Source organism: Bidens hawaiensis, unplaced genomic scaffold (genome assembly GCF_021521415.1).
Source record: "Bidens hawaiensis isolate Kalapana, Puna unplaced genomic scaffold, B.hawaiensis_p1.1 tig00008951_1, whole genome shotgun sequence".
Taxonomy (NCBI): domain Eukaryota; kingdom Viridiplantae; phylum Streptophyta; class Magnoliopsida; order Asterales; family Asteraceae; genus Bidens; species Bidens hawaiensis.
The window spans coordinates 487,415-511,158 of NW_027491653.1; the positions used below are offsets into that span (position 1 = coordinate 487,415).

General features: G+C 37.5%; 2 protein-coding genes and 1 long non-coding RNA gene across 5 annotated transcripts; 1 reads left to right on the forward strand and 2 right to left on the reverse strand.

The window, feature by feature from the left end:
• Nucleotides 1–5,598: 5,598 nt before the first annotated feature.
• Nucleotides 5,599–12,007, forward strand: LOC143530584 (pyruvate kinase 1, cytosolic-like). Of its 2 annotated transcripts, XM_077026076.1 has the most exons (16): nt 5,599–5,794; nt 5,887–5,983; nt 6,811–6,908; nt 7,052–7,207; nt 7,281–7,358; nt 7,728–7,859; nt 8,086–8,166; nt 8,268–8,339; nt 9,201–9,290; nt 9,406–9,550; nt 9,659–9,747; nt 10,263–10,358; nt 10,453–10,520; nt 10,626–10,725; nt 10,864–10,923; nt 11,665–12,007. In XM_077026076.1, exons 1-16 carry the CDS (start codon nt 5,726–5,728, stop codon nt 11,815–11,817), a joined length of 1,584 nt encoding a protein of 527 aa, XP_076882191.1. In that variant the 5' UTR covers nt 5,599–5,725; the 3' UTR covers nt 11,818–12,007. The 2 variants fall into 2 exon arrangements, with proteins under 2 accessions (XP_076882191.1, XP_076882190.1); XM_077026075.1 differs by lacking the exon at nt 5,599–5,794 and having other exon boundaries at nt 5,893–5,983; nt 11,665–12,006.
• Nucleotides 12,008–13,950: 1,943 nt separating this feature from the next.
• LOC143530585 (histone H2B-like) lies at nt 13,951–14,449 on the reverse strand. Its single transcript, XM_077026077.1, has one exon. It carries the CDS (start codon nt 14,395–14,397, stop codon nt 13,972–13,974), a length of 426 nt encoding a protein of 141 aa, XP_076882192.1. The 5' UTR covers nt 14,398–14,449; the 3' UTR covers nt 13,951–13,971.
• A 1,856-nt stretch (nt 14,450–16,305) lies between these two features.
• On the reverse strand, nt 16,306–23,523 carry LOC143530598 (uncharacterized). 2 transcript variants are annotated; one of them, XR_013134894.1, is made up of 2 exons: nt 23,421–23,523; nt 16,306–16,596 (listed from the first exon to the last, which is right to left on the reverse strand). It is a non-coding gene; the product is annotated as an uncharacterized LOC143530598 (long non-coding RNA). The 2 variants fall into 2 exon arrangements; XR_013134895.1 differs by having other exon boundaries at nt 23,430–23,475.
• Between the last annotated feature and the right edge of the window lie 221 nt (nt 23,524–23,744).

A 23,744-nucleotide genomic window follows, 5' to 3' on the forward strand; every position in this document is an offset into this window, starting at 1 on the left:
ATCATAAAAAAGTAAAATTTAAATACATAACATTTTAAGTGTGTGTGATAATATCTAATTATTAATCTATAAATTCAAAACAAAATTCCTAAATTACGTATGATTAAATACCTAAATTTTGGTTATTTGACAAAACCCGTGTAATACACGGGTTCAAAAGCTAATTTTATATACAGAAGGTCATTAACGAAGATTTTGAACCGTTAGAATTAAAAATAGATGCTTGAGACCATGGAAATTGCCACGCTATCATTCCATCATTTTTTTCATACTAGTAGAGTGCCCGCGTGATGCGGCGTCGAACAATAGTTAAAGGTTGTTAACGAGCTAATATAATCCAAACCAGGGCTAGCTTGAACTGGACTCGAACTTCATTCCGAGCTGAATTGGCTAGGCTTCAGATTAAACTTGAGATGGTATGCTTGACTGTTAATGTATGATTTGTTGTCCACAGCTGATCGAATAAGTTAAGGGTAGTTTAGTCTTTAATGTAATATGGCTCATCGCTATGCATGTTTAGCAAATGAGGACCATTCATTATAGATTAAGCTCATTCGCTAAGGGATTTAGCAAATGAAGGCTCATTCGTTAATGTAATATCCATTCGTTGAGGATGTTTAACGAATGTGAGGTCATTCTCTATGGGAAACCTTATTCGTTAGGTGTGTCTAACGAATGAGAGACCTCATTCATTAGTGATGATTAACGAATGAGGGTAGCTTATAAATAGGCATTTCCTAATGAATATACGTAGATATCTATGCCATATTTATTCTCCGTGTAACGTTACCATGCCGAATTCTCTATAGGCTTAACTTATGTAATGTATGAACAACAATGTATATCAATAAAGTATTGTTAATGTAATCGTCTTGTGTACGTATCGTGTTATGCGATTAGATCTTGGCTCAACTTTACAATTTATTATCATAAATATTACACATATAACTTAATCATGTCGATGGATTAATTCTAAGACTTTACTTAACCAAAAAGTTGAGTAAGTCAGTTGCTTGTTATAAGGACTGAACTTGTGTTTATAGAATATATAGTCTCTCCCATATTGTTTCTCCATTCATATGGACAGAGAAACAATAATAAATGTTTAACGCTAAACAAAAAGATAAATTATTTATAAGATTTCTAATGTGTTTTAACATTTGTATTGAACTTTATATGCATTTATATTTTCTCCTTCTTATACGAGAACCTAAATTAAGCATAATTCTTCAACTTTTAAATCATTGATAACTTTTCTCCACGACATTATTATATAAAAAATAACACCATAAAATCAAGCCTTTAAAAAAAATTACATAAGTATTTTCTTTTATAAAAAAACAAACTACTTTTTTTTGCTATACTATTTTTTTAAAGAAAAAAAATGATTTTCTTTATACTTAGGTGTGTTGTGCGTATAATAAGCGTGATTATAGTCATGCGTAATTATGAAAATATGTTGTGTAATTATCATAGAAGGTGTGTAATTATCTTTCTTTATGCGTAATTATGTGCAGGGAAAATTGCAACATATATTGTGTGATTATGTACGTGTCAAAATGAGTTGGTGTTATTTTCAAACAGGTTAGAATTAGGTGGTGTTATTTTCCAACTGATCAGAATAGGTTGATATGACACGCACAACCCGACGTTAGTAGACGCGTCAGGCTCGCTATGCGCGTCAACCAACATTGAAACGAACACAAACCCACATCTGTCGCATAAAGCAATATCAAACTTGTAATCAATGTCGATACACATGTAATGAAGGCACATCGACCACATAGTTGTTACCGTTACGAGCGTAAATTGACGACCATAAACGCATAATGCATCATCGGATGCGTAACCAGATTCGGTACCTGGGTAACCCGCGCTTGAACGCATGAAATCTAACGTCCCCATGTGTGTAACGCGACATCTGGCTCGTAACCGATGTCGGTACGCATGTAACCCGACATCAAACGCTTAACCAGTGTCGGTGTAACCCGGCGATGCTAAACGCCTTGCCAGAACCCGGTTGTCGGTCGTAAATCGTATTCGTGTAACATGCGAATTTTTTAAAATTACAAAGTATATCATTACTATACTCAAATTAAAGAGAACAAAATTTTTGTTTTTATGGTGTAGTTTCTTTTTCTAAATATTAACGTATGAAATAGTTATGATCTTTTAAAAATCATGAGGGGTAGTTGGTTTTACTTGAGGGACCAAAAATATAATTATTGTTTATATAGTAAAAGTTGATAAAAATTGAGGGGCCAAGATGTAAGTATTGATAGAAAGACATCTTTACCCTTAAAAAGAAGTTAAAACATGCATTAAGACTTGTAAACTTAGCAATATTTGTTGAACCTCTTAACTTTTAAGAGGTCCTTCACTCATTCTTTATATACAATAGAGATAAGGACCGGATGAGAAAATTTTGTATAACATGCTAATAGAGTATTGTTAATATTTTTCAAGTCTTCATTTCTTTTAAATGTTAATAACTTTTGATACAGCATATTTTTTTAAATTATATCATAAAATCGATTTTTTTTATTCTTCGTAATTTGAGTATAGCCTTGCTATACCTTTTTTAAGTCGAGGTGAAGTGCGTATAACGTGTTTTTTCAATATGCATAATTATATAAATATGGTGCGTAGTTATTTATGTTAGTTGTGCAATGCTGTAATTATGTATGTGCATAGCTATAATCATAAGTTGTGTAATTATCATATAAGTTATAATATTTCATATAAGGTGTGTAATTATTTATATAAGTTGTCGTTAAAAACAAACTATTATATAAGTTTGCGTAATTATTTATATTAGTGCACAATTATTGTGGACATACCCCCATCTCACCCCACCTCTATGCGCCACATGTTGCATTTTTATGGTTTCTTATACTACGCAAGTTCACTTCTCTTGTACATCAACTCTTATCTCTCTATATATGTGTGTGTTCGTAGTGTAATATAATTAATATGATGTGATGTAAAATGATACAATGTAATATGATATAATATAATTTGTAATTGAATTAATATAAAGTTATAATAAGAAAACTATAAATTATATGTTTTGTGTTAATTGCATAAATGGTCTATGAGGTTTGAGAAAATAACAAGTTTTGGATTTACCTTTGAAAAGTAATAATTTTGATATCAATGATTTTCCATTCGTAACATGTTTGGGTTCTAACTTCTAACATTATATTTTGCTAAATATTCTTTTAAATTTTTAAAATTGACAGTTTTGCTTTTTTAACTAAGGGATATTGGTTTTTAATACTCTTAACTTTCACCCGTCGGTTAATTTCACTCCCAACTTTCGATTTGTTATCCACCACTCACAACTTTCACTCTATTTGTTTACGGCACTCCCGAACTTGACGGACCCTAACTCCGTTAGTTTTTTTGCTGACGTGGCATTATTCTTGCTGACATGTCATTGTTCTTGCTGACGTGGCTTTTCTAATAATAATAATAATAATAATAATCTGTCTTCTTCATCGTCTCTCTCACCCAGGTCCCCAACCACCCCGCCCTCTTAATACACACAGCGACCGCCACCGCCACCACCGTACAACTCTTCACAGACACCGACACCACCATACAATCATCATCCGATACCTCATCTCCTGACGGATCCAACAGTCCGCGATCCACTAGTTCCAGAAACGACTTGCTGCATCAAATACGATAACAAAACAAAACCTAAACCATCCGCTTCAAAATACGAACATCATCATCGCCAATCGGCTCTTCGTTTCGACAAGCATACGTCCAATATCACTATAATTTCACCAAATGAACCTTAGAATGTTAATAACTTAGGTTCGGTTATCGGAAACCATGGCGGTGGATTAGGAACAAGTTCGGTAGCTTTAGGATCGGTTAATTCGAGTCGGAAAGGCACCACGAAGGATTCGGCTACAGTTTCCCCAATTCGAGACGACCTTTAAGTTTTCAAGTCTTGTCTTCTTGAATATTGATTGAGCACCGATTGAACAATAAAAAATGTGACGAGTTGTGCGGTGGTGCCGGTGTATGTGAGTTGTACGATGGTGGTAGTCTGTGTGTATTGAGGGTGGTATCTTGTTGATGTGATGGTGGTGGCTGTTTGTATTGAGGGAGGTGGTTGGGTGGGGAAGATGATGAAGAAGACGTGGGGGGGGGGGGGATGAGATATTATTATTATTATTATTATTATTATTATTATGAGTTTTTATCATAATTTTATTAAAAAGAGCCATGTAAGCAAGATCAGTGACATGTCAGCAAAAATAATGCCACATCAGCAAAAAAATTAACGGAGTTAGGGTCCGTTAAGTTCGGGAGTGCCAGAAGCAAATAAAGTGTAAGTTGGGAGTTGTGGGTAACAAATCGAAAGTTATGAGCGATATTAACCAATGGATGAAAGTTAAGAGTATTACAAACCAATATCTCTTTAACTAATTACATACTGTGTATTACTTATAACATATTTGGGGTCTAACACAATTTGTATAGTGAACTTTAATTTTTAATTTAGTTTTGTAAATGTTTTGAGCAAATTTAATTTTTAATTTGTGTTTTATTTTTTATAGATTACAAAATAATAAATAAATTTAAAGTCTTAACTTTGCTAGCAAAATGGTTGTAAAAGTAATAAACAAACATGTATGCAAATGGTGTTAAAGGTTGTTTGTCAACTTTATGTTAAGTCAGTGAGAAAACTAATTAAGGGGTAACTTGTTTTTAAAACTTACTTATTAAGAGAATTCATGAGCCATTAAAAAATGATTTTTTAAGTAAACTAAGCATACTCTATATTTGTCTAATTATATGGTAACATCTAAATGAAATCATTCAAAAGTTATCAAATAATCCCTTAGTCTTTTAGACTCCCAATATATTACAAAAGTAAATCTTAAGAAATATTTATGTAATTATATAAAAAAAGAATTTGAATTGTCGTTTTTTAAATTTAACATTATATTTAACAAAAGTTAGCATCATAACTAAACATGTTACCAATTGACAACCACATATAACAAACACATGTTAATTTTAAATTTTATACTCTCAAAACCTATTACTTTTGTCAAACCATAGCGACCTAATTAACTTTATGCAATGCTAATATAATTCTAAATGCGTTGAGTGGCCACATTTATATATAGGGGTATGATAAGGTACAAATGGAATTAACCATCTAAACATACGTATAGTTAGAGTAATTATTATTATTCTGCAGTTTTAAACTTGAGTAATTATATTAAGAAAAATGAAGAAGAGTAATAATAATTGATCTATTTATTTGTACGATTCTCATATTAAAAACATTTCTATTTGATCCTAACACACATATATATGTGTTTTTAATTTTGGTTTATAACTTTATACGTATAATTTATGTATCATAGTTTAGGCTTTAATTCAAACTAACGAGCCAACGAGTCAAATTACCTTGTCTCAAGCTTGGCTCGTCCACAAACCAAAGTGATCTCAAGCAAACTTTTTCGTGCGAGTATCGAGCTTTTTAAAAAAGATAAGTTAGAATTTATAACAAAGGGCCAAAAACATTGAACTCGGGTAGTTAGAGGATGAGAAATGAAAGAATTGACGAAACAACCCCTCCTTCCGCCACCCCACTCTGCTTTAAATATTTCATCCCCAATATTCACCGCTTTCTTCTGCAATTGCAGTGCTTGCTTGGATTAGGTTTTACTGACACTTGTCCGATTACGTAATCATGAACTCCAATCACCTTCTCCTAGAAGAACCGATACGTATGGCCTCCATTCTCGAACCATCCAGGCCTGTAAGTTCCTTTTTAATTTACCAATTACCGTTTCATTTTACTGTTTTTTTATAACTAACTGTGTTTCCGATCGTTGTTTTTTTGCTTTGTAGAGTTATTTTCCGTCAATGACGAAGATCGTTGGTACTCTCGGACCGAAATCGAGATCCGTGGAGGTTATTTCGCAGTGTCTCGTCGCCGGAATGTCCGGTAACCGTTTTATTATTATTATTATTATTATTATTATTATTATTATTATTATTATTATACTACTTTATTGATCTAGTAGTGTTTTTATCATGTTTTAACTTTTACGTGAACAGCTTCAGAAAGTAAAATTGGCTTGCTGTGTGTGTGAGAGTGTTTGGTTAATTGACAATGTTTTCTGAATAAGACAGTAAAATTGTTTATTATTATTATTATTAATACTAGTATTATTATTACTATTATTATTATCATTATTGTTGTTGTTGTTTACTGTACTGCTTTATGGATCTAGTACTGTTTTTATCATGTTTTACGTGAACGGTTTCAGAGAGTAAAATTGGCTTGCTGTGTGAGTGTTTGGTTAATTTATAGTGTTTGTTGAATGAGATAGTGATTGTTTTGAAAATTGTCTGATACGGAACGAAGTTGTGTTTGTGTATTGTTTGCTCAATGTTATTTCAAAGGAGATTGATTATGTTAAAGTTTTTTTACTCTGAATGTTTCAAAGTTCAAATTTGAAGATTAAGTTTTATAATTGAGAAGTTTATATAAGGTTTTTTTTTACATGTATAGGTTAAAATGTGTTTCGATTGGTCGAAATGAGTCTTTGTTATTTTGAGTTAGGTCGGTCATTAGTTTTCTGGGCAAATTGGGCATATAAATACTGTTTGGTTGATTTAGAGCAATCATACATTTATAGTATTTTTTTTACTACTGAAAACGGTCAAATTACTTACTGATAACTGAAATTCAAACAATTCCGACGTGGCTTCTGATTAGTGTGCTATTTGGGGTTTTTTTCCTGATATTTGTTAGTTTTTTACATGTAGTGGCACGTTTTGATTTTACATGGGGTGATGCTGCATTTCACCAGGAGACATTGGAAAACCTAAAAATTGCTATCAAGAATACAAAGAAGTTGTGCTCTGTAAGTTTCATTGCTAGTTAGTCGTATGATAATCATTTGTATTTAAAGTATACGTCATTTGTGTATAGACGTATACGACTATACGTCATGCAAAAGTTGAACAAAGGCCAGGGCAGTTAATGTGTTTTTTCCTATATTACCAGGTTATGTTAGATACAGCTGGTCCCGAGCTCCTTGTTGTGAACAAAGGTGATCATCCGATACCTCTTGAAGCAGATTCCTTTGTTGTTTTAACACCGGATCAAGAGAAAGAAGCAACTTCAAGTTTATTACCAATTAATTTCAGCGGTTTGGCTAAGGTGATCGTTTTATATATCCATTATATATGGTTATTGTTTTGTTCTAATTTGAAGAAACTTTTGGTGTTTGTAGGCAGTAAAGCCCGGTGACACCATATTTCTTGGCCAATACTTGTTTACAGGAAGTGAGACAACTTCTGTTTGGCTGGAGGTAACTTGACGATTAAAAATCATTATGTTAATGTACATTCAAGTAGATATATTGTTTACAGAAACATACAATTAAATATGGTTACATGTTTACCTCGTATATATAAAGTCAATACTTTCAGGTGTTAAAATGATATGAATTTAAAACTTTCCATGGAGCTTATAACCTACCATATCGGACTTTGTAAAAAGAATATTAGAAGCATGACCCTTACCAAAATAAATAGTTTAAACTTTAAAGCCAACAACTTTCATCTACAGAAGTCTGCTATGTTACAGATAGGGTTGATACAGTTGGGCCTATGACATTTCTATATGTTTATTTACTAGACTCATGATTCCTAATCACGTGCTTATATATTCAATGCAGGTTTCTGAGATCAAAGGAGATGATGTTGTTTGTCTGATAAAGAACTCGGCTGTTCTTGCTGGAACATTGTACACTTTACATGCTTCTCAAGTTCATATCGATCTACCTACACTAAACGATAAAGATAAGGAGGTAATTATTAACCCTACCAATTGATCAATTATGGGTGTTTACGTGTACCAATAATCGTTTAAAATGAATCATATGTTTCGTCATCAATTATTTATGTTTCATTCTTTTTCTTTATCCTTTTTTTCGGCGGACCCAGAAATTGCATAAATAGAATGTAACAGATTCTGTTTGTTTTGATCTTTCTTGATTTGACAATGTTTGACTTGCTACTTTCGTATAATGTTAGGTTATCAGCACGTGGGGAGTCAAAAACAATATTGACTTTCTATCTTTGTCACATACTCGAAGTGGGCAAGATATCCGACAAGTATGGATTACTTCTTTTTTTTATATATTTATAAAACTTCTTATGAATGTTTGTATTTACTTTTTTTCCATATATGACTCATTTCTCTTGCTATTTTGCAGGCTCGTGAATATCTTTCTAAACTAGGTGACCTCAGTCAAACTCAAATTTTTGCAAAGATTGAAAATGTGGAGGTGAGATAATGAGATGCTTAATTATGGTATTTTCTACAGATATTAACATAATGTATGTAGAGGCCATTAAGTTATTTATCCCTTTTTCATTAAGGCCACACTTATATTGAACTATTTTATAATAGGCCTTTTAAACGAACAAACGACCAAACACAAACAAGGTTTTTCTGTTCATTAAGAATATGAATGTGTTTGTGTTTGTTTATGTTTGTTTGTTAACAAGTAAATATGAACATCAATTTGTTGGGACTGAAAAATTAATAAAACTAAACTAAACTAAACTGTAATGGGTGATTTTTTTTTAATTTCACAAAGTAGACTAAATTGTAAAGTAGGAACTATAAATTTGAATAAATATATAAACAGATGTAAACTAATGGCCATAAATGAACGAACATAAACAAGTTTAATAAATGAATGAACGAGACATGCGTTCATGTTTTTTGTTCAACTAAATGAGCAATCAATGTTGTTTGTGTTCGTTCGTTTATTAAACAAAGAGCATAAACAAACTTCTTGCCGAGCAGTTCATTGAACATTCAGTTTGTTTACAGGCCTACTTTATAGGTCATCCAAGAATGTATCTAGTTTCATACTTCATTATACCAATTTCAACCAGAAACATTTTATACGAAAAAATGCCCTACCCTTCAATTTAGAAAACAACAATTGAGCCTATAAACCTATAAAACATTGACACTTCGGTTTTTGTCTTTTCAAATTAATTAAGAGAATTTTCGTCATCCAACAAGTTTTTGTAATGCGAAAATTGGTATAAATGAAATCAAGTACATATTGGAAGTCGTGCATAGATAATAAGTTTTCATAGTAATTATTTTTAACGTGTTCAATATACTACAGGGTCTCGTGAATTTTGATGAAATTCTTCAAGAAGCCGATGGGATCATTCTTGCTAGAGGGAATTTAGGGATTGATCTTCCACCAGAGAAGGTTGATTTTGTTTTTGTTTTTGTTTTTGTTTTTGTTTTTGTTTTTTTCACTCATTCTGAGTAAATCATTAATTTTTATTTGTAGAGACATAACCGATTTCCTTATTTAAACGCAGGTGTTTTTGTTTCAAAAAGCCGCTGTTTACAAATGTAACATGGCTGGGAAGCCCGCTGTTGTTACTCGTGTTGTTGATAGCATGACTGATAACTTAAGGCCCACACGTGCTGAAGCTACTGATGTTGCTAATGCTGTTTTAGATGGTAAGTAACTGGTTAATAATATTTAGTATAATATCAGTAAAATTATATCATTTATAGAATAAAGCTACGTCTCGGCTTACACTGGTGTAATTTTATGATATGCGTCAGGGGCTGATGCAATTCTTCTAGGTGCAGAGACAATGCGGGGGTTGTACCCAGTTGATACTATCTCTATTGTTGGTAAAATTTGTGGCGAGGTATTATTATTAATTTTTTGCTTTATTGGAAAATTCTCTATTGATTTTTATATAATTCCGTTTAGGGCAAGCTAGATGAAATAGAAACAAGTTTTAAACTTTTTTCTTATTTTAGCAACCGATTTTAGTTGTCGTAAAGTAGAAATTGATTTACACTTTACTACTGATTTTAGCAACCAAGTTTGTTATTTTTTTTATATATATTGTGTAGCAATGAATGAACTATTAGCTGGTAGCTAGGGTTTAAAGTGTAAATGAGCTGAACCTGAACTCGACTAGGTTCAAGCTCGGCTCATTATTGAGTTTACAAGCTCAAGTTTGACTCAGGCTCGGCTCGTTGTATATTAGTTAATTACTTTATTTTATTAATATACATAATACGTCTATAACATAGTTATCTTATAGATTTTTGCTTTACTTTGTTTTGTTTTTGTTTTTTTTTTTTGCATAAATGCAACATATAACAGTATCATAACTGTTGTTAAATATTCTGCTTTTTACCATACCGTTTGCAGTCTGAAAAAGTGTACAATCAAGATGCGTATTTCAAGAACACTGTCAAATACGTTGGTGAACCAATGAGTCACATGGAGTCTATTGCTTCTTCTGCGGTACCCAACTTCGATATTTTTTATATTGTTAAATAGAATAAACTTCTTTTTAAGCAATTCTTAAAAATTATATTAACTCGTGAAAGTTGTTTAGGTTCGTGCTGCCATCAAGGTGAGAGCATCAGTTATCATTTGCTTCACTTCATCTGGAAGAGCTGCAAGGTGTGTGTGATAATTCAAGTTTATAAAAATATTTTATGTTTTCGGTTTATGAAATGTATAATTTATTAATTTTATATGTAACATGAAATTTTATAAAACATGCAGGTTAATAGCTAAGTACAGGCCTACGATGCCAGTGCTTTCTGTTGTCATACCTCGCCTTAAAACAAATCAACTTTGCTGGACATTTACAGGCGCTTTTGAGGTAACAAAAATAATGATGGGATGTTTTCATGCTTATCCAAGTGTGAAGTTACAAGTTTAACCTTATCCACGCGTATGGTATTATGATTTGTTCATATAAATTTTACTGATTATTAATTGGCTTTTTTTGTTTAAATAGGCAAGGCAGTCACTCATTATAAGAGGACTTTTCCCCATGCTAGCGGATACTCAAAACCCGGTAAGAGCAACTCCCTTTTTTGTAGCTCAAAGTTTACAATATGGTAATTTTTTTTCATGTTTAAAAGATTATAAATAAAAAAGAAAAATTGTTTCAACCGGATCAAATTGATTTTTTGGCCTTGTAATATTGTTAAAAGAAATTGAGATTTTTGAGAAGGAAATGATAAAATTACCCATTATCAATGTTAAAAGTCCATGATTCATTGAAAGTTTTTTAATTTCAATTCCTCTATCATCCAAACACAATTTTTTGATGGAAAGTTTTCCGTTTCCAATGAATTTCATGAGCCCAATAGGAACTAAATGTACAAAAACCTGACTCTTACTATATATGTAAATACGCGGATTCTAAAACATCAAAACTTACCAAAGAAATTAAAATGTTTCAAAAAGAAAATTACCCTTTATCAATGTTAACTATATGATTGAAGGAAAGTTTTCCAATTCAATTTTACTGCTTAATGAACTAAACATAATTTTTGTATGATTTTTTTAAATTCCAATGTATTCTGTAAACCGGGTGAGACCTAAAATGTAACGCCTACTATAATTGCAGATACTGGAAATTTATTATAAAAGCAGCAAAGTAATACAAAAAGGATTATATAACAAAAGTATTGATTTTACCAGAAACATTTTTTAAATGATTCAAAATATAAAATATGAGATTTAAATATAATAGTATTTTTGTATTTTGTATGTTAGTGACGACTACAACATGAATAAATGGTTTTTGTAGGGTGGGTCTATGAGTGCAACGAATGAGACAGTTTTAAAGGTGGCTATAGATCATGGTAGGAGCATTGGTGTTATAAAACCACAGGATCGTGTTGTTGTTTGCCAAAAGGTGGGTGATGATGCTGTCGTCAAGATTGTCGGGCTTGAAGATTAGCAAACCGTAATTACTAATTACTACTATATGATTATGGTAATTAGCTTTCTTTTTATGCATACAACTTTGAACTAAGAAATGTTTGCATAGTCATGTCGACTTCAAGTTTTAATATAAACTATCTTATTAAAGTTACTTTTAGTTGTGTCTTTGCTCATTGTGTTCTTATTTTAGCTATTTTTTAACCCCGTAGATAGGCTCTTTGACAGCTCCTTAAAGTCCTAGGCAAAGCAATCATGTCATTTCTTTTGATACAAAAGAATCATTATATAAAAAGCCATTATATCATCATCGAAAATTAAGTCGTTCAAAAAAAGCCACTATATCATCACCAATTTAATAATTAAAAATATCTTCGGTTGAGGTTTTTGATGCCTCACATGCGTAATTCTCTTTTAATTTAAAACACGTGGCTAAAAAAATTGTCTCCTGGAACACATTCTTCGTGGAGGAAACCGTTTGAGAAAACCTCTTATCATCCCACCAAAGTGGCGATGGCTGTGATACAAGTTATAAACGTACTTTATAAAATTATACGTTTTTATACATGGACGAAGCTTCATGGTGGCCGGGGGGCCTTCCTTTTTTGTGTTCGGCAGTGAAAATTTACTCGTTTTCTTTCGCCCAAAAAATTTTATTCGTGAGTAAATTTACTCATTTTATACTTGTAAAAAAAAGTAAAAAAAACTCGTTGTAATGGATACAAATGTCGACAGAGGTAAGAAGCTTGTAACCCTCGAAATGGATGGGAGGAGGAACAGATGCTGACATGTAACACCCAGTTTTGAGGGGTGTTATATAAATTATAATTACAGTGAATTGGGTTAGTTGAGGATAGTTGACAAGTCAATGACTAAGTTGTGACATGAATTATAATGGCTTGTAATCATAACATATGCATGTGTTACGGACTATATTTATATTGTGACATGTGGAAGGGATTTAGTAAAATGAGTTGAAAGGTTTAACCTTTATGATTTTCAACATTAAGCCTCATCATAGGAGACCATCCTCTTGGGGGTGTTTTCGGTCAACTATGAAAGGATAGGAGCTACCTTTGTGCTGCCATAATCGAATATATGACATAAGTCACTAATCCTGTAAACCATGAGGGAACATTAACACCAGGGCAAATTGATTCCATATGTTTCCTAAACTCATCCCATTCAACAAATGCGACAAAAGTTCTTTCACAGTTATCATAACTTTAGCGAGATCAGACTTCTAAGTTTTTAAAGTACCTTGATACATCAGTGGGATTTTACTCACACCTTAATAGATAATAGTTGCAGATGTCACATGCCTTGACCCGTCTGCACAAATCTTCATACCACAACAGCTGCATCTTTCGTTGCTCACACATAGATCCTTTAAACAGCACCACTCCCTTATCGACACAAAAATTGTTCACAACGACAGATTAGAGAGACAACCATCGAAATCCAGTTAACCAAATACCCAAAAAATCAACCAGAATCACAGCTTTCATCACTCAATAGATACGTTAGCTTCGAGCCTGTAACTGTCATCACTTTTAACCCTTTTTAATTTATAAACAATAATCACTTTTGGTTCACATTTTGACTAAGGCCATGTTCAGGATTCCTTAATTACACTTCCTTATGACTTATTTAAGGAGTTTTTCAAAAGTTACAATATTCTAACTTATCAAAACTCATTTATCCTTCTTTAAAAACTTAAAAAAGTCACATTATCCACACTCTTTTAACAAAGTTAATAAGGAGGTAAAAATAAGAATCCCAAACACCCCCAAGTTTCAGTTCCGTTAAATAGTTTGATATCAGTATTGCTGGAAAAAGTTACAAACCTACTTAAAACACAGATTTATTCAATTACAAACCAGCTTCTACCTAAGTGGTTTCAAACTAGTTAAATTTTAGTTTAATTCAGTTAACCGGTTTATTTGACAACCTCTTACCACTAAAAATACTGCATATTAATTAAATAATTATCTCATGTTCTTCACGTTTACAACTTACTTAAGGAAACATTCAACAACTAATAAAAAAAAAATCAACAAATTAACCACATTAAAAAACTAAAACATAAACTTCATTTCATTACCAGAAAACACATTACAAACTTCTTAAAACACCTGCTGCTCCATTACACCAACACAAACCCTAAAACCAGCTAACCGCTGGTAAACTTGGTGACAGCCTTAGTCCCCTCACTAACCGCATGTTTCGCCAACTCACCGGGCAACACCAACCTGACCGCAGTCTGAATCTCCCGAGACGAAAGCGTATGCTTCTTATTATACCTCCCCAACCTGGACGCCTCCTGAGCCAACTTCTCAAATATATCATTAATAAAACTGTTCATGATCCCCATAGCCTTACTCGATATCCCTATATCCGGATGCACCTGCTTCAACACCTTAAAGATGTAGATCTTGTACGTCTCCACTGACTTCTTGTGCCTCTTCTTCTTCTTGTCCGTTGCCGACGCGTCCTTCGGCAGCTTCTTCTCGGCTCTCGGCTTCTTCTCCGCTGCCGGCGCCTTCTCGGCTGCCGGCTTCTTCTCGGCTGCTTGCTTCTTGTCTGCCTTCGGTGCCATTGGGAATGATTCTTTGTTTGTGATTTGAGAGATTGGATTAGGGTTTGGTGAATGAGTGAGATTGAAGGGGGTTATGTATAGGGGTGAAGGTGGGTTTTGATTGGTGGGATAATGTTGACGCGGATTGTGGATGTGAGCCGTTGATTGTGTGGGAAGGTTGTGTAAGGATATCTGACGGTGGAGATTGAAATGAGTGAATGTTTTGAAATGTGAATGTTCGCGCGGGCGGGTGAAAAGTGAAAACTCAAAATAAAATTTAACTTATTTTGTATACATTATTTTTATATTAAAAATTTTAACCATGATAAGAAGGGTTTTTTTTATTTTTGATAGTATGTTATGTTATAGTAATGTAAAATTTTAAAATTGATTAATTTAAATAGAATTTATAGTTGGTGGATATAGTTTAAAGACTTAATTGTAATTATGGTTTATGTGGACATGTGATGAAACCAAAACGTAACTTTCAACCATATGGTGGCATTTCGCAAATAAGGCCCATGTGATGGTCATTTTTTGTAATTGGGACCGGTCGTTACCTCTGTTAGTTTCATGGGCAAAATAGTTATTTTACACCCAAACCCATCGCGGTTCAGTATAACTCACCCATGCCCTCACAATATACAACCTTAAAAGCAACCGTTGTCTTCGTTTCGTATAATCGTCGACATTTTGTCGTCGTCCTCATCTCACCGTTGTCAAATCGCCCTAATGGCATGGTTGATTACCATTTAGGCAAACATCGGGTTATTCTCAAGTATGAACCGGGTTTCAATTTTGAGTTATGATGAATCGGGTGTGTAAGGATATGTGAAATTTGCTTCGTAACTTCGATTACTAAACAAGTTCCGATTTGTTCATTGTAGTTGTGGTGTTGGTCGATGTCACACCCTTAAATCGTTAATTTAAACAGCGTAACTCAAAATCAAACAGTACAAAGAAAAGTTGGACTTCTATTGTCACACCCCGACCAAAGGCGGCGGAACATGCCGGGATGCAACGGATTGTCCAAAACACAAGACACTATTAAAGTGACAATATTTAATCAACTCATTTATTTCATAAATCAATAAACAACACAACTTTGTCACACAAACAAATTGAACACAAATAAACAAATATATTGTTCGTTTTACTAATATCCTAATAGTCTTGGTAACGTTTTTCGTCAAGTCCTTGAGTCAACAAAAGTCAAACCTGTAACATTTCATAAAATAAAGTTTGTAAACACAAAAGTTGGTGAGAAATTCATAAGTTTGAGCATATATAGTAAGGAAAAGATCCACAAAACTAGTATACAAAACAATAAATAAAAACAATAATTTGGATAAAATCGCTAATAGAATTAAGTTAGCGACACCTAACTATAAGTGGATGCCAGATAGTCTAGGATTTTATAGTTATCGTTAATTGCATTACGTTAACGACACCTTGCTACAAGGGGATGCCGAGTAGTCTATGATTTATAGATTCAACCAACCAAAAGCGATAAACACATAGGCATATAATCATAGAACACCAAATCGAGCAAGTATTTAAGTAAAGTATACAATAACGTTTGTGGTTTAAGATTCAAGAATAAAACATTTAGTTGAATAAGTATGAAATGTGTCCCCCAAAATAAAAGATAGAAATTTGGGTATGAAAGTACTCAAATTTAAATTATAAACTTATTTTCATGATAAAGCATCGAACATCACATCATGACCTTTGACATTTGAACCAAATTTAAATTATAACGTTAATAATATAGCTTATTTTCATGATAAAGCATTGAACATCACATCCCGTACACTTAATATTGCTTTATGTTTACATATCATAGCTTGTAGCACTCGGTTTTGGTTCAAAGTCTGTATCGAATGCTTTCTTACCATTTAGATCGGTCACATAACTTGTGGCACTCGATCTCGGCTCAAAGTCTGTATCGAATGCCTTCTTCCCATTTTCTCCTGTTACATAACTTGTGGCACTCGGTCTCGGCTCAAAGTCTGTACCGACAACTTTCTTACCATTAAGACCGGTTACATAACTTGTGGCACTTGGTCTCGGCTCAAAGTCTGTATTAAAAATATTTATTACTGTTTAGGCCACTTATTTAGCTTGTAGCACTAGGTTATAATTTAAAATATGTATTAGAAGTTGTATTACCATTTAAACTGGTTACATAACTTGTAGCACTTGGTCTTGGCTCAAAGTCTGTATCAGTATATTTATCACTGTTTAGACCAACTGAAGAAACACTAACCGGACCTACAGCAGCTGGGAATGTTCAGTTCCTAGTGGTAGCCATTGACTACTTCACCAAATGGATAGAAGCGAAACCTTTAGCCCAAACAACCGCAAAGCATATCAAAAAATTTATTTGGGAATTTATTATTTGTCGTTTTGGACTTCCACAGAATTTGGTAAGCGATAATGGCACCAACTTTGCTGACAATAAGCTACAGCAGTGGCTGAAAGAACTTCAAATCACCCACACCTTTACCTCAGTGGCACACCCGCAAGGTAACGGTGAGGTGGAAAGAGCAAATAAGAGCATCGTCGAAGGCATAAAGAGAAGACTCTTGGAACATAGATCCGGTTGGGTGGACGAGCTTCCACACGTCCTTTGGGCAAACAGAACGCTGAAGAAGACCAGTACGGGAGAAACCCCGTTCAGTCTCACTTATGGCACTGAAGCCATGATCCCAGTCGAAGTCGGTTTACCCTCACCAAGGGTCTTAATCCAACCAGAAGACAACGATGCGGAAAGACGGTTAGACCTTATGCTAACCGAAGAGCGCAGAGACTTAGCCGCCGTGCGTGAAGAAAACTACAAACGACAAATGCAAAAATACTACAACACGCGGGTAAAACTCTGCAATTTCAATGAAGGAGACTACATACTGCGTAACAACGAGGCTTCGAACCAACAACGCCCAGGAAAGTTGGCCCCGATTTGGGAAGGGCCATACGTTATCAAAGAAGTTCTGGGAAAGGGCGCATACCGGCTCGAAAGGCTCGATGGCACTCCCATCCCTAGAACATGGAATGGAGCTCAATTACGCAAATGTTATATGTAGATCAATTCCAACTTGTAAAGAAAAGGCCTAGAGCCACTTCTAATGGAAATGATTCTCCTTTCATGATGTATTGATAGCTTGTAACCTATGAACTTCCCTTACGGGAAGAAGTAGTTGCGTGTGGAAGGCGGCAATACCCGCATAAACACAACGCCAAAATGTTAAAAAGTTCTAAGGAAAACCTACACGCAGGTCAGATGTAGGTAAAGTTTAGCCATCCTTGTAAGTGCAAGTGACGGTCTTATCCGCACAATCACAAACAAGGAAGCCAAACTTAACTTACCATCTACCACGTTAAAAGGTTAACTTATGAACACTTAAAAAAAAAAGGGATAAGAAAAACCTACACGCAGGTCAGATATAGGTCTAAAGTTAAAGCCATCCTACTAAGTGCAAGTGACGGTTGCACCCGCACAATCACGAAAGAGGAAGCGAAAACTTTAGTCCATTATCAACCACGTTCAAAGGTTTAACTTAATGCCTTAGAAATTTCGAAAAGGAAAACCTACACGCAGGTCAGATAGAGGGTAAAGATTAGCCATCCTACCAAGTGCAAGTGACGGTTTTACCCGCACAATCACGAAGGAGGAGGCGAAACTTTAACCCATCATCAACCACGTTCAAAGGTCCTTATTCTAAACACTTGGAAAATTGCTAATTCAAACTAAGTATGCAAGTCATAAGTTTATAAAGCAAGGAACCCAAGGAAGGAAATAACAATCTTATACGCAAAAAGATTAATATTTCACAATCTATTACAAGAATGGCTGGGTAACTACCCGCCTAAAAGAAATCTATACAAAGCTAAGTCTATCCTAGCAGTGGGAAAAGATCTTCAGGATCAGGCTTCAGGGCCACCTCCGCTTGGACCAGCACCGTCAGAGCGCGACTGCCCAAGGAAAGCCTTAAGGATGTTTAGCCCATCATCAGCAGCAGCAGCTTCATTCACCTTCTCCACCACTGGATGCGGGAAGGAAGCGTACTGGTTCACAGCTTGGTCATAAGCAGCTTCAGTATTAACATTGAATAAAGGGAAGTTGGAGGGCGGAAAGCCTCTCTCAGCAAACCCTAGACCAAGCAGGAAGCCAGTCTTCTCCCCATCCTCATGAGAAGCGTTGAGGGCTGCGCTCATCGCATCGTCATAAGAGGTCTCTGAAAGGACCCGACGCACAACCTACAAAAGAATACAAATTAGAACATTTTCTAATTACGAGCGGAAAGCGTAAAGAAAAAGATAAAGATACCTGAGGCAACGCTTCTCGAAGCAGCCATTGGAGGGTAGCTTGACTTTCTTTGTAAGCACGTTCGGCTCCGCTTTTATCAAGGTTGGCAAGTTGAACTTCCTTGGCGGCAGCCTCTTCGACGCTTTTAAGTTTCCTTTCAGTACGGTCAAGCACCCCCCTCTGGTCAAGGATCTCCTGCAGCTTCTTGGCATCTTCCATTGCCAAGGCGTCATGAGCATGCTGAAGAGCCTTTAATTTGCATTTAAGCTGCTCATTCTCTTCGCGAAGCGGCTCAGCAACAGCTTCAGCCTTGGCAGCCCTCTCAGTTGAGTTTCGCGCAGTCTCCTTAGCCAGCCGAAGCTGTTCATTCACAGCTTGGGCAGCCTTGGAGCGGGCCTCGAGTCGCGCTTGGACTTCAACCTCGAGGGCCTTGAATGCTCTCTCCTTCTCGGCGGCAGCAGCGGCCAACTGCCGGTTCTCCTCCCGCAGAGCCCGCGTCTCAGATATTTCTTTGGCGCGAGCTGCTTTTAACTTGTCGTTTTCACGACAAAGCAGCTCGACGCGGGGCTGCATCCGGGCTTGGAGAACCCGAAGCTCATTGGTTAGCCTACCCTCCTGGTAGCTAGCCATGGCTTCCCCCAACGCACCATGAGGAGCAGCATGGCGAGCCCAATCCACGCACTCCACAGGGGTGCGAAGGGTTGTTCCTCGGCGTATGTTCCATCTTGGAACATACACTTCATTGGAATCCGACACTGCAAAAGAAACAAAGACAGTTAGGGAAAGATGACAAAAATATACAAAGGAAAAAGAACCCTACGTACCTGTAGGGTCAATAACAGGCCGATAGCCGCCAAACCCATCACCTGAACCTAAAGGAAATCCATCCAACAGGTCAGGCAGACGGGAAGGTGGCATAGATCGGCGGGAAGCCCGGCGCGTACCTGATGGTCCGGCCGTCGGTGCCGGTGGCGCAGGTATAGTGGCAGCCGCTGTGGTAGCCATTGTTGGCGCCACCTCCTCAGCAACAGTAACCGCCGGCTCCGTGAAAGATGCTGTAAAAATTGCACTCACGGCCGGCGGAGACACCTTCTCAGCTGGAACAGCCTCAGGAAGGCTGGAACCAGCGGAAGCAGGCGCAGACGCCTGGGTCGACGCCTCGGGAAGGCTGACCGAGCCTACCGTCATTGGCGGGGGAATACTTGCTCCAACTCCACCCTGGAATGCGTCAACATCCGCACCTGCACAAGCAAATGTGTTGAATTTATTTGAAACAACAAATCTAGACAAGAATTATGGGGGTACTTACGGGGTTTCTTGAGCTTGAACATACGAACGAGTGGGGGCGAACCCGATGGAGCCGGCCTCTTGACACCGGTAACCGTCGTCGTCGCTGCCTCCCCGGAGGTATCACCTACAGCCTCCGGAGCGGTGGTCTCCTCACCACCGGGCTTCCCCGCCACCTCTGCATTATCTGACTCCGAGTCAGATAGGACTACCGGGTCGGCCGTAGAGGCCACCTTCTCCTTGCCTTTCCCGACGGCAGCCTTTTTCTTCCGCACCAGTGGAGGACCTTCTGCGGATTCCTCAGAAGAAGAAATGTCAACTCCAGCAGCAGGCACAGCATTGAGAGGTTCAGGATAGAAGATAGGCTTACCTGGCCGTCGGTGGCTCAGGATCTCTTGGCCTGGCGGGTAAACCTCCACGAACCGACCCGCGGTCTGCTCTAAGATGGGCAACTCGTTCTCGTCCAGAGCACGAGTACCCATCCGCGCAGGACCATCTTCCTCCCGCGGATTCAGGAGCGACTGAAGATCGTTACCCTCTGAAATCAACAAGAAAGTTAGAAAAAATCATAGTCAGCAAAAAGAAACAAGACATACCATAAGGGACAGAGTTCGAACCATATTCGAGGACGATCGGAACCTTATCCGCATTCGCCGCCTTCCACACCCGGCTCATCCCCAGCATCACCATCGCCGACTCCGGAAAACGGAAAACCGGGGACTGGACCCGGGATATCTTCGAGAACCATTCCGCCTCCTCATAATTGAGGGCGGGAAGGTTCGGAAGCGCCTGGCCATTCTTGAACTTCATAGCGATGGGGATGGCGCGAGCGGATATGAAGAAGAACTCTCTCCTCCATGAGCGAAGACTCCGCTCGGTGGTACAAATCTTTAAACCCTTGATACGGGTTGTAAGAGTGTACCACCCTTGGATGCACCTCCATGTATAGAAGGTCATCAGGCGGTCAACGAGGGGCTCAAGGCCCAGTATCCGGCACACCCACTCAAAGTGCCGGACCTTGGCAATGGCCATGGGGTGCACCTCTGTCAGGTGCACACCGTGCCTCTCTAGGACACGGTACACAAACTTTGTCAACGGAAACCTAAGGTTCCCGTAGACAAAGAATGCAGCATAAACCCCGATCTTGCCACTAGGGGCATCGTACACAGTATGGTGGGGCTCAGGAAACTCAGGCTCGAGAGACTCGAGCATGAACTTCCTGACGATATACTGGTACAGCTCGACAGGAAGAGAACACTGGCATTCGCCAGCAGTCTTCTGATCATCAGCATCGTGAGAAGACATGGTGGAAGAAAGAAGAGATTTCAGAGTAATGCTTTACTGAAAAGAGAAATTCGCCGGAAATTACTGGAGAAGAAGAGATGAAAGTGGAAAGTGTGAATTGCAAATAACCCTCTCCCCCTTTATATAGTAATCGCAATTAATGCGATGAAATTAATACGGAAGAGAGAGAAGTCAAAGGTGCAATGAAACTATGACACGTGGCAAAGGCAAGCTGGCAACAGCTGTCAAAAGGACGTGTGCCAGAGATTTCGCGGCTACGCGCCCGGAATCCCGTGCCCACGCGCCTGAAAAAGCAACTGGAATGACCACATAATGTCATGTCGTCATAACTTCTGGCACGTCCTGACACAGTCAGAAGAAACCGTCGCACGACGTTTGAGGTATTGGGTTGTTATCCATCCACCAACTCTTCAAATTTCAAAATTTAAAAAATTTGAAGACTAAGGTTCAAAAAAGTAAGCGGGAAAATACCCCTTACCTTGGCAAACAAGTAACCATAAGCCGGGTGTGGGTACAGTGTAAAGGCAAAACCCTTCACATACCTAACACCCGCAGGGAATTGAAGCCAAAATATTTGGCAACCAAGTAACCATAAGACGGGTGCGGGTACAGTGTAAAGGCAAAACCCTTCACATACCTAGCACCCGCAGGGAATGGACGCCAGGAATACCTTGGAAGTAAAGTAACCATAAGACGGATGCAGGTACAGTGTAAAGGCAAAACCCTTCACATACCTAGCACCCGCTGAGAATTGAAACCAGGAAGGATCTTCTGGGCAATGCTTGTGAAAACGGAAATAATATCCCCGCATAGCGGGAACATCGAGTACTACGTTGTTTGAGGCTCCAAGATGGAATTGGTGGTTTAAACATAATTGATCACTATGTTCAAAAAACTACCAGAACCACAGGGGGAATCCGCACAACTAAGACTCAATGCTCCTGACTTGCGAGGAGGTTACAGACCTACCCGCATCATACCCAAAGACCAAGCAGGAAACTCGGGAATTTCTGCAAGTGACAAGGACTTCCGCGGGAAGAACCCCCATGGAAAACCTTACAAAAACCCCTTTTCAAAACCCTTTGCTTAAGTCCAAAAGTTCACCTCACTTTATTAGACATTCGTGAAAAGAACATTAGACTGGGGGGACTTGAAGAGGTAGGTCCCAGCAGGGCTCAGTTGGTCCCGCATGACTCACCTTGAACAGGGATGTCTGCGCAAAGACCATCTACTCCCGCAGGACCCACCATGCTCAGAGAAGCCTACGCGCAGTATGCAAGCTGCATACGCAGGGAAAAGCCTCCCAATGGTAAAGTAACCCGCCTGTTCCCGCAGTTGCGGATACAAGCCATCAGGGAAGGCTACCCGCACAGCATAGCTACACGCATAAGGCTTAACACTTACAAATATTCAGTGTCACCTGAAAGAATGAGCAGAGGCGGGAGGGGGAAAACTCCCGCCAAAATGGGCCAGTCTGTATGATGGAGGATCTTTTGCGTGATACCTGACGAGGTAAAGACAAAAGATCTGACCAAGAATGTGACAGCTCACTGACAGCAGCGTGGCAGACAGCACGCCACAGCACTGTGACCAATAGCCGCCGCCTGCCCACCAACTCCTGCCAGACCACGTGCCTAGCCTGCAGTTGGTAGAAGACGAAGAGTGCACGGCACGCCTGCTCTGTGTCAGCCGCTACCTATCCACCACTCACAGGTAGGGCACGTGCATAGGTTACAGTTGGTAGCGTGTTGGGCCGGCTAAACCCCTTGGAAACCCACCTTCGGCTATAAAAGACAGCAAATGGTATTATCATTTCATCATCTACTATCTCGTATAACTTACTTGATAATTGCTCTAATAGTATTCATATACTTTTATATTTAAAGAGCAATATAGACTGATTCTCACGCCGGAGGGTGGTCACAAGGAGGAACCCCCCCCCTTCTCAGTGACGAGCTCACGGTGTCTGTTTTGCAGGTTCCCTGAAGTACAACTTACTCTGCTGGACCTAACCTTCGAGGGAAACATTACTTAGCCCCCAGATTACCCATAATCTGCCCGGGGTCACTTAGTGTTTCTTCACCAACCATTTAGCTTGTATCACTCGATTTTATTTCAAAATATGTATAGAAAGATTTCTTACCATTTAGACTGGTTACATAACTTGTAGCACTTGGTCTTGGCTCAAAGTCTGTATCAAAAGTCTGTATAGAAAGATTTCTTACCATTTAGACTGGTTACATAACCGAACAAAACCGAACCGTTAGTAACGGTTAGGTTTCACGGTTTGGGTGTGTCGGAATTTTATATTAAAAAGTCTAAGCTAACTAATGATATTTTATTGTAAAGTTTCCAATAAATTATGAAATTTACCAAACATCTCCTGATTTTATTCTTAATTAAAAATTTAAAGACCAAACAATGTTTCTTGTGTTTTAGACTTGTGCTTAGCCCACTTTGTTTAGTT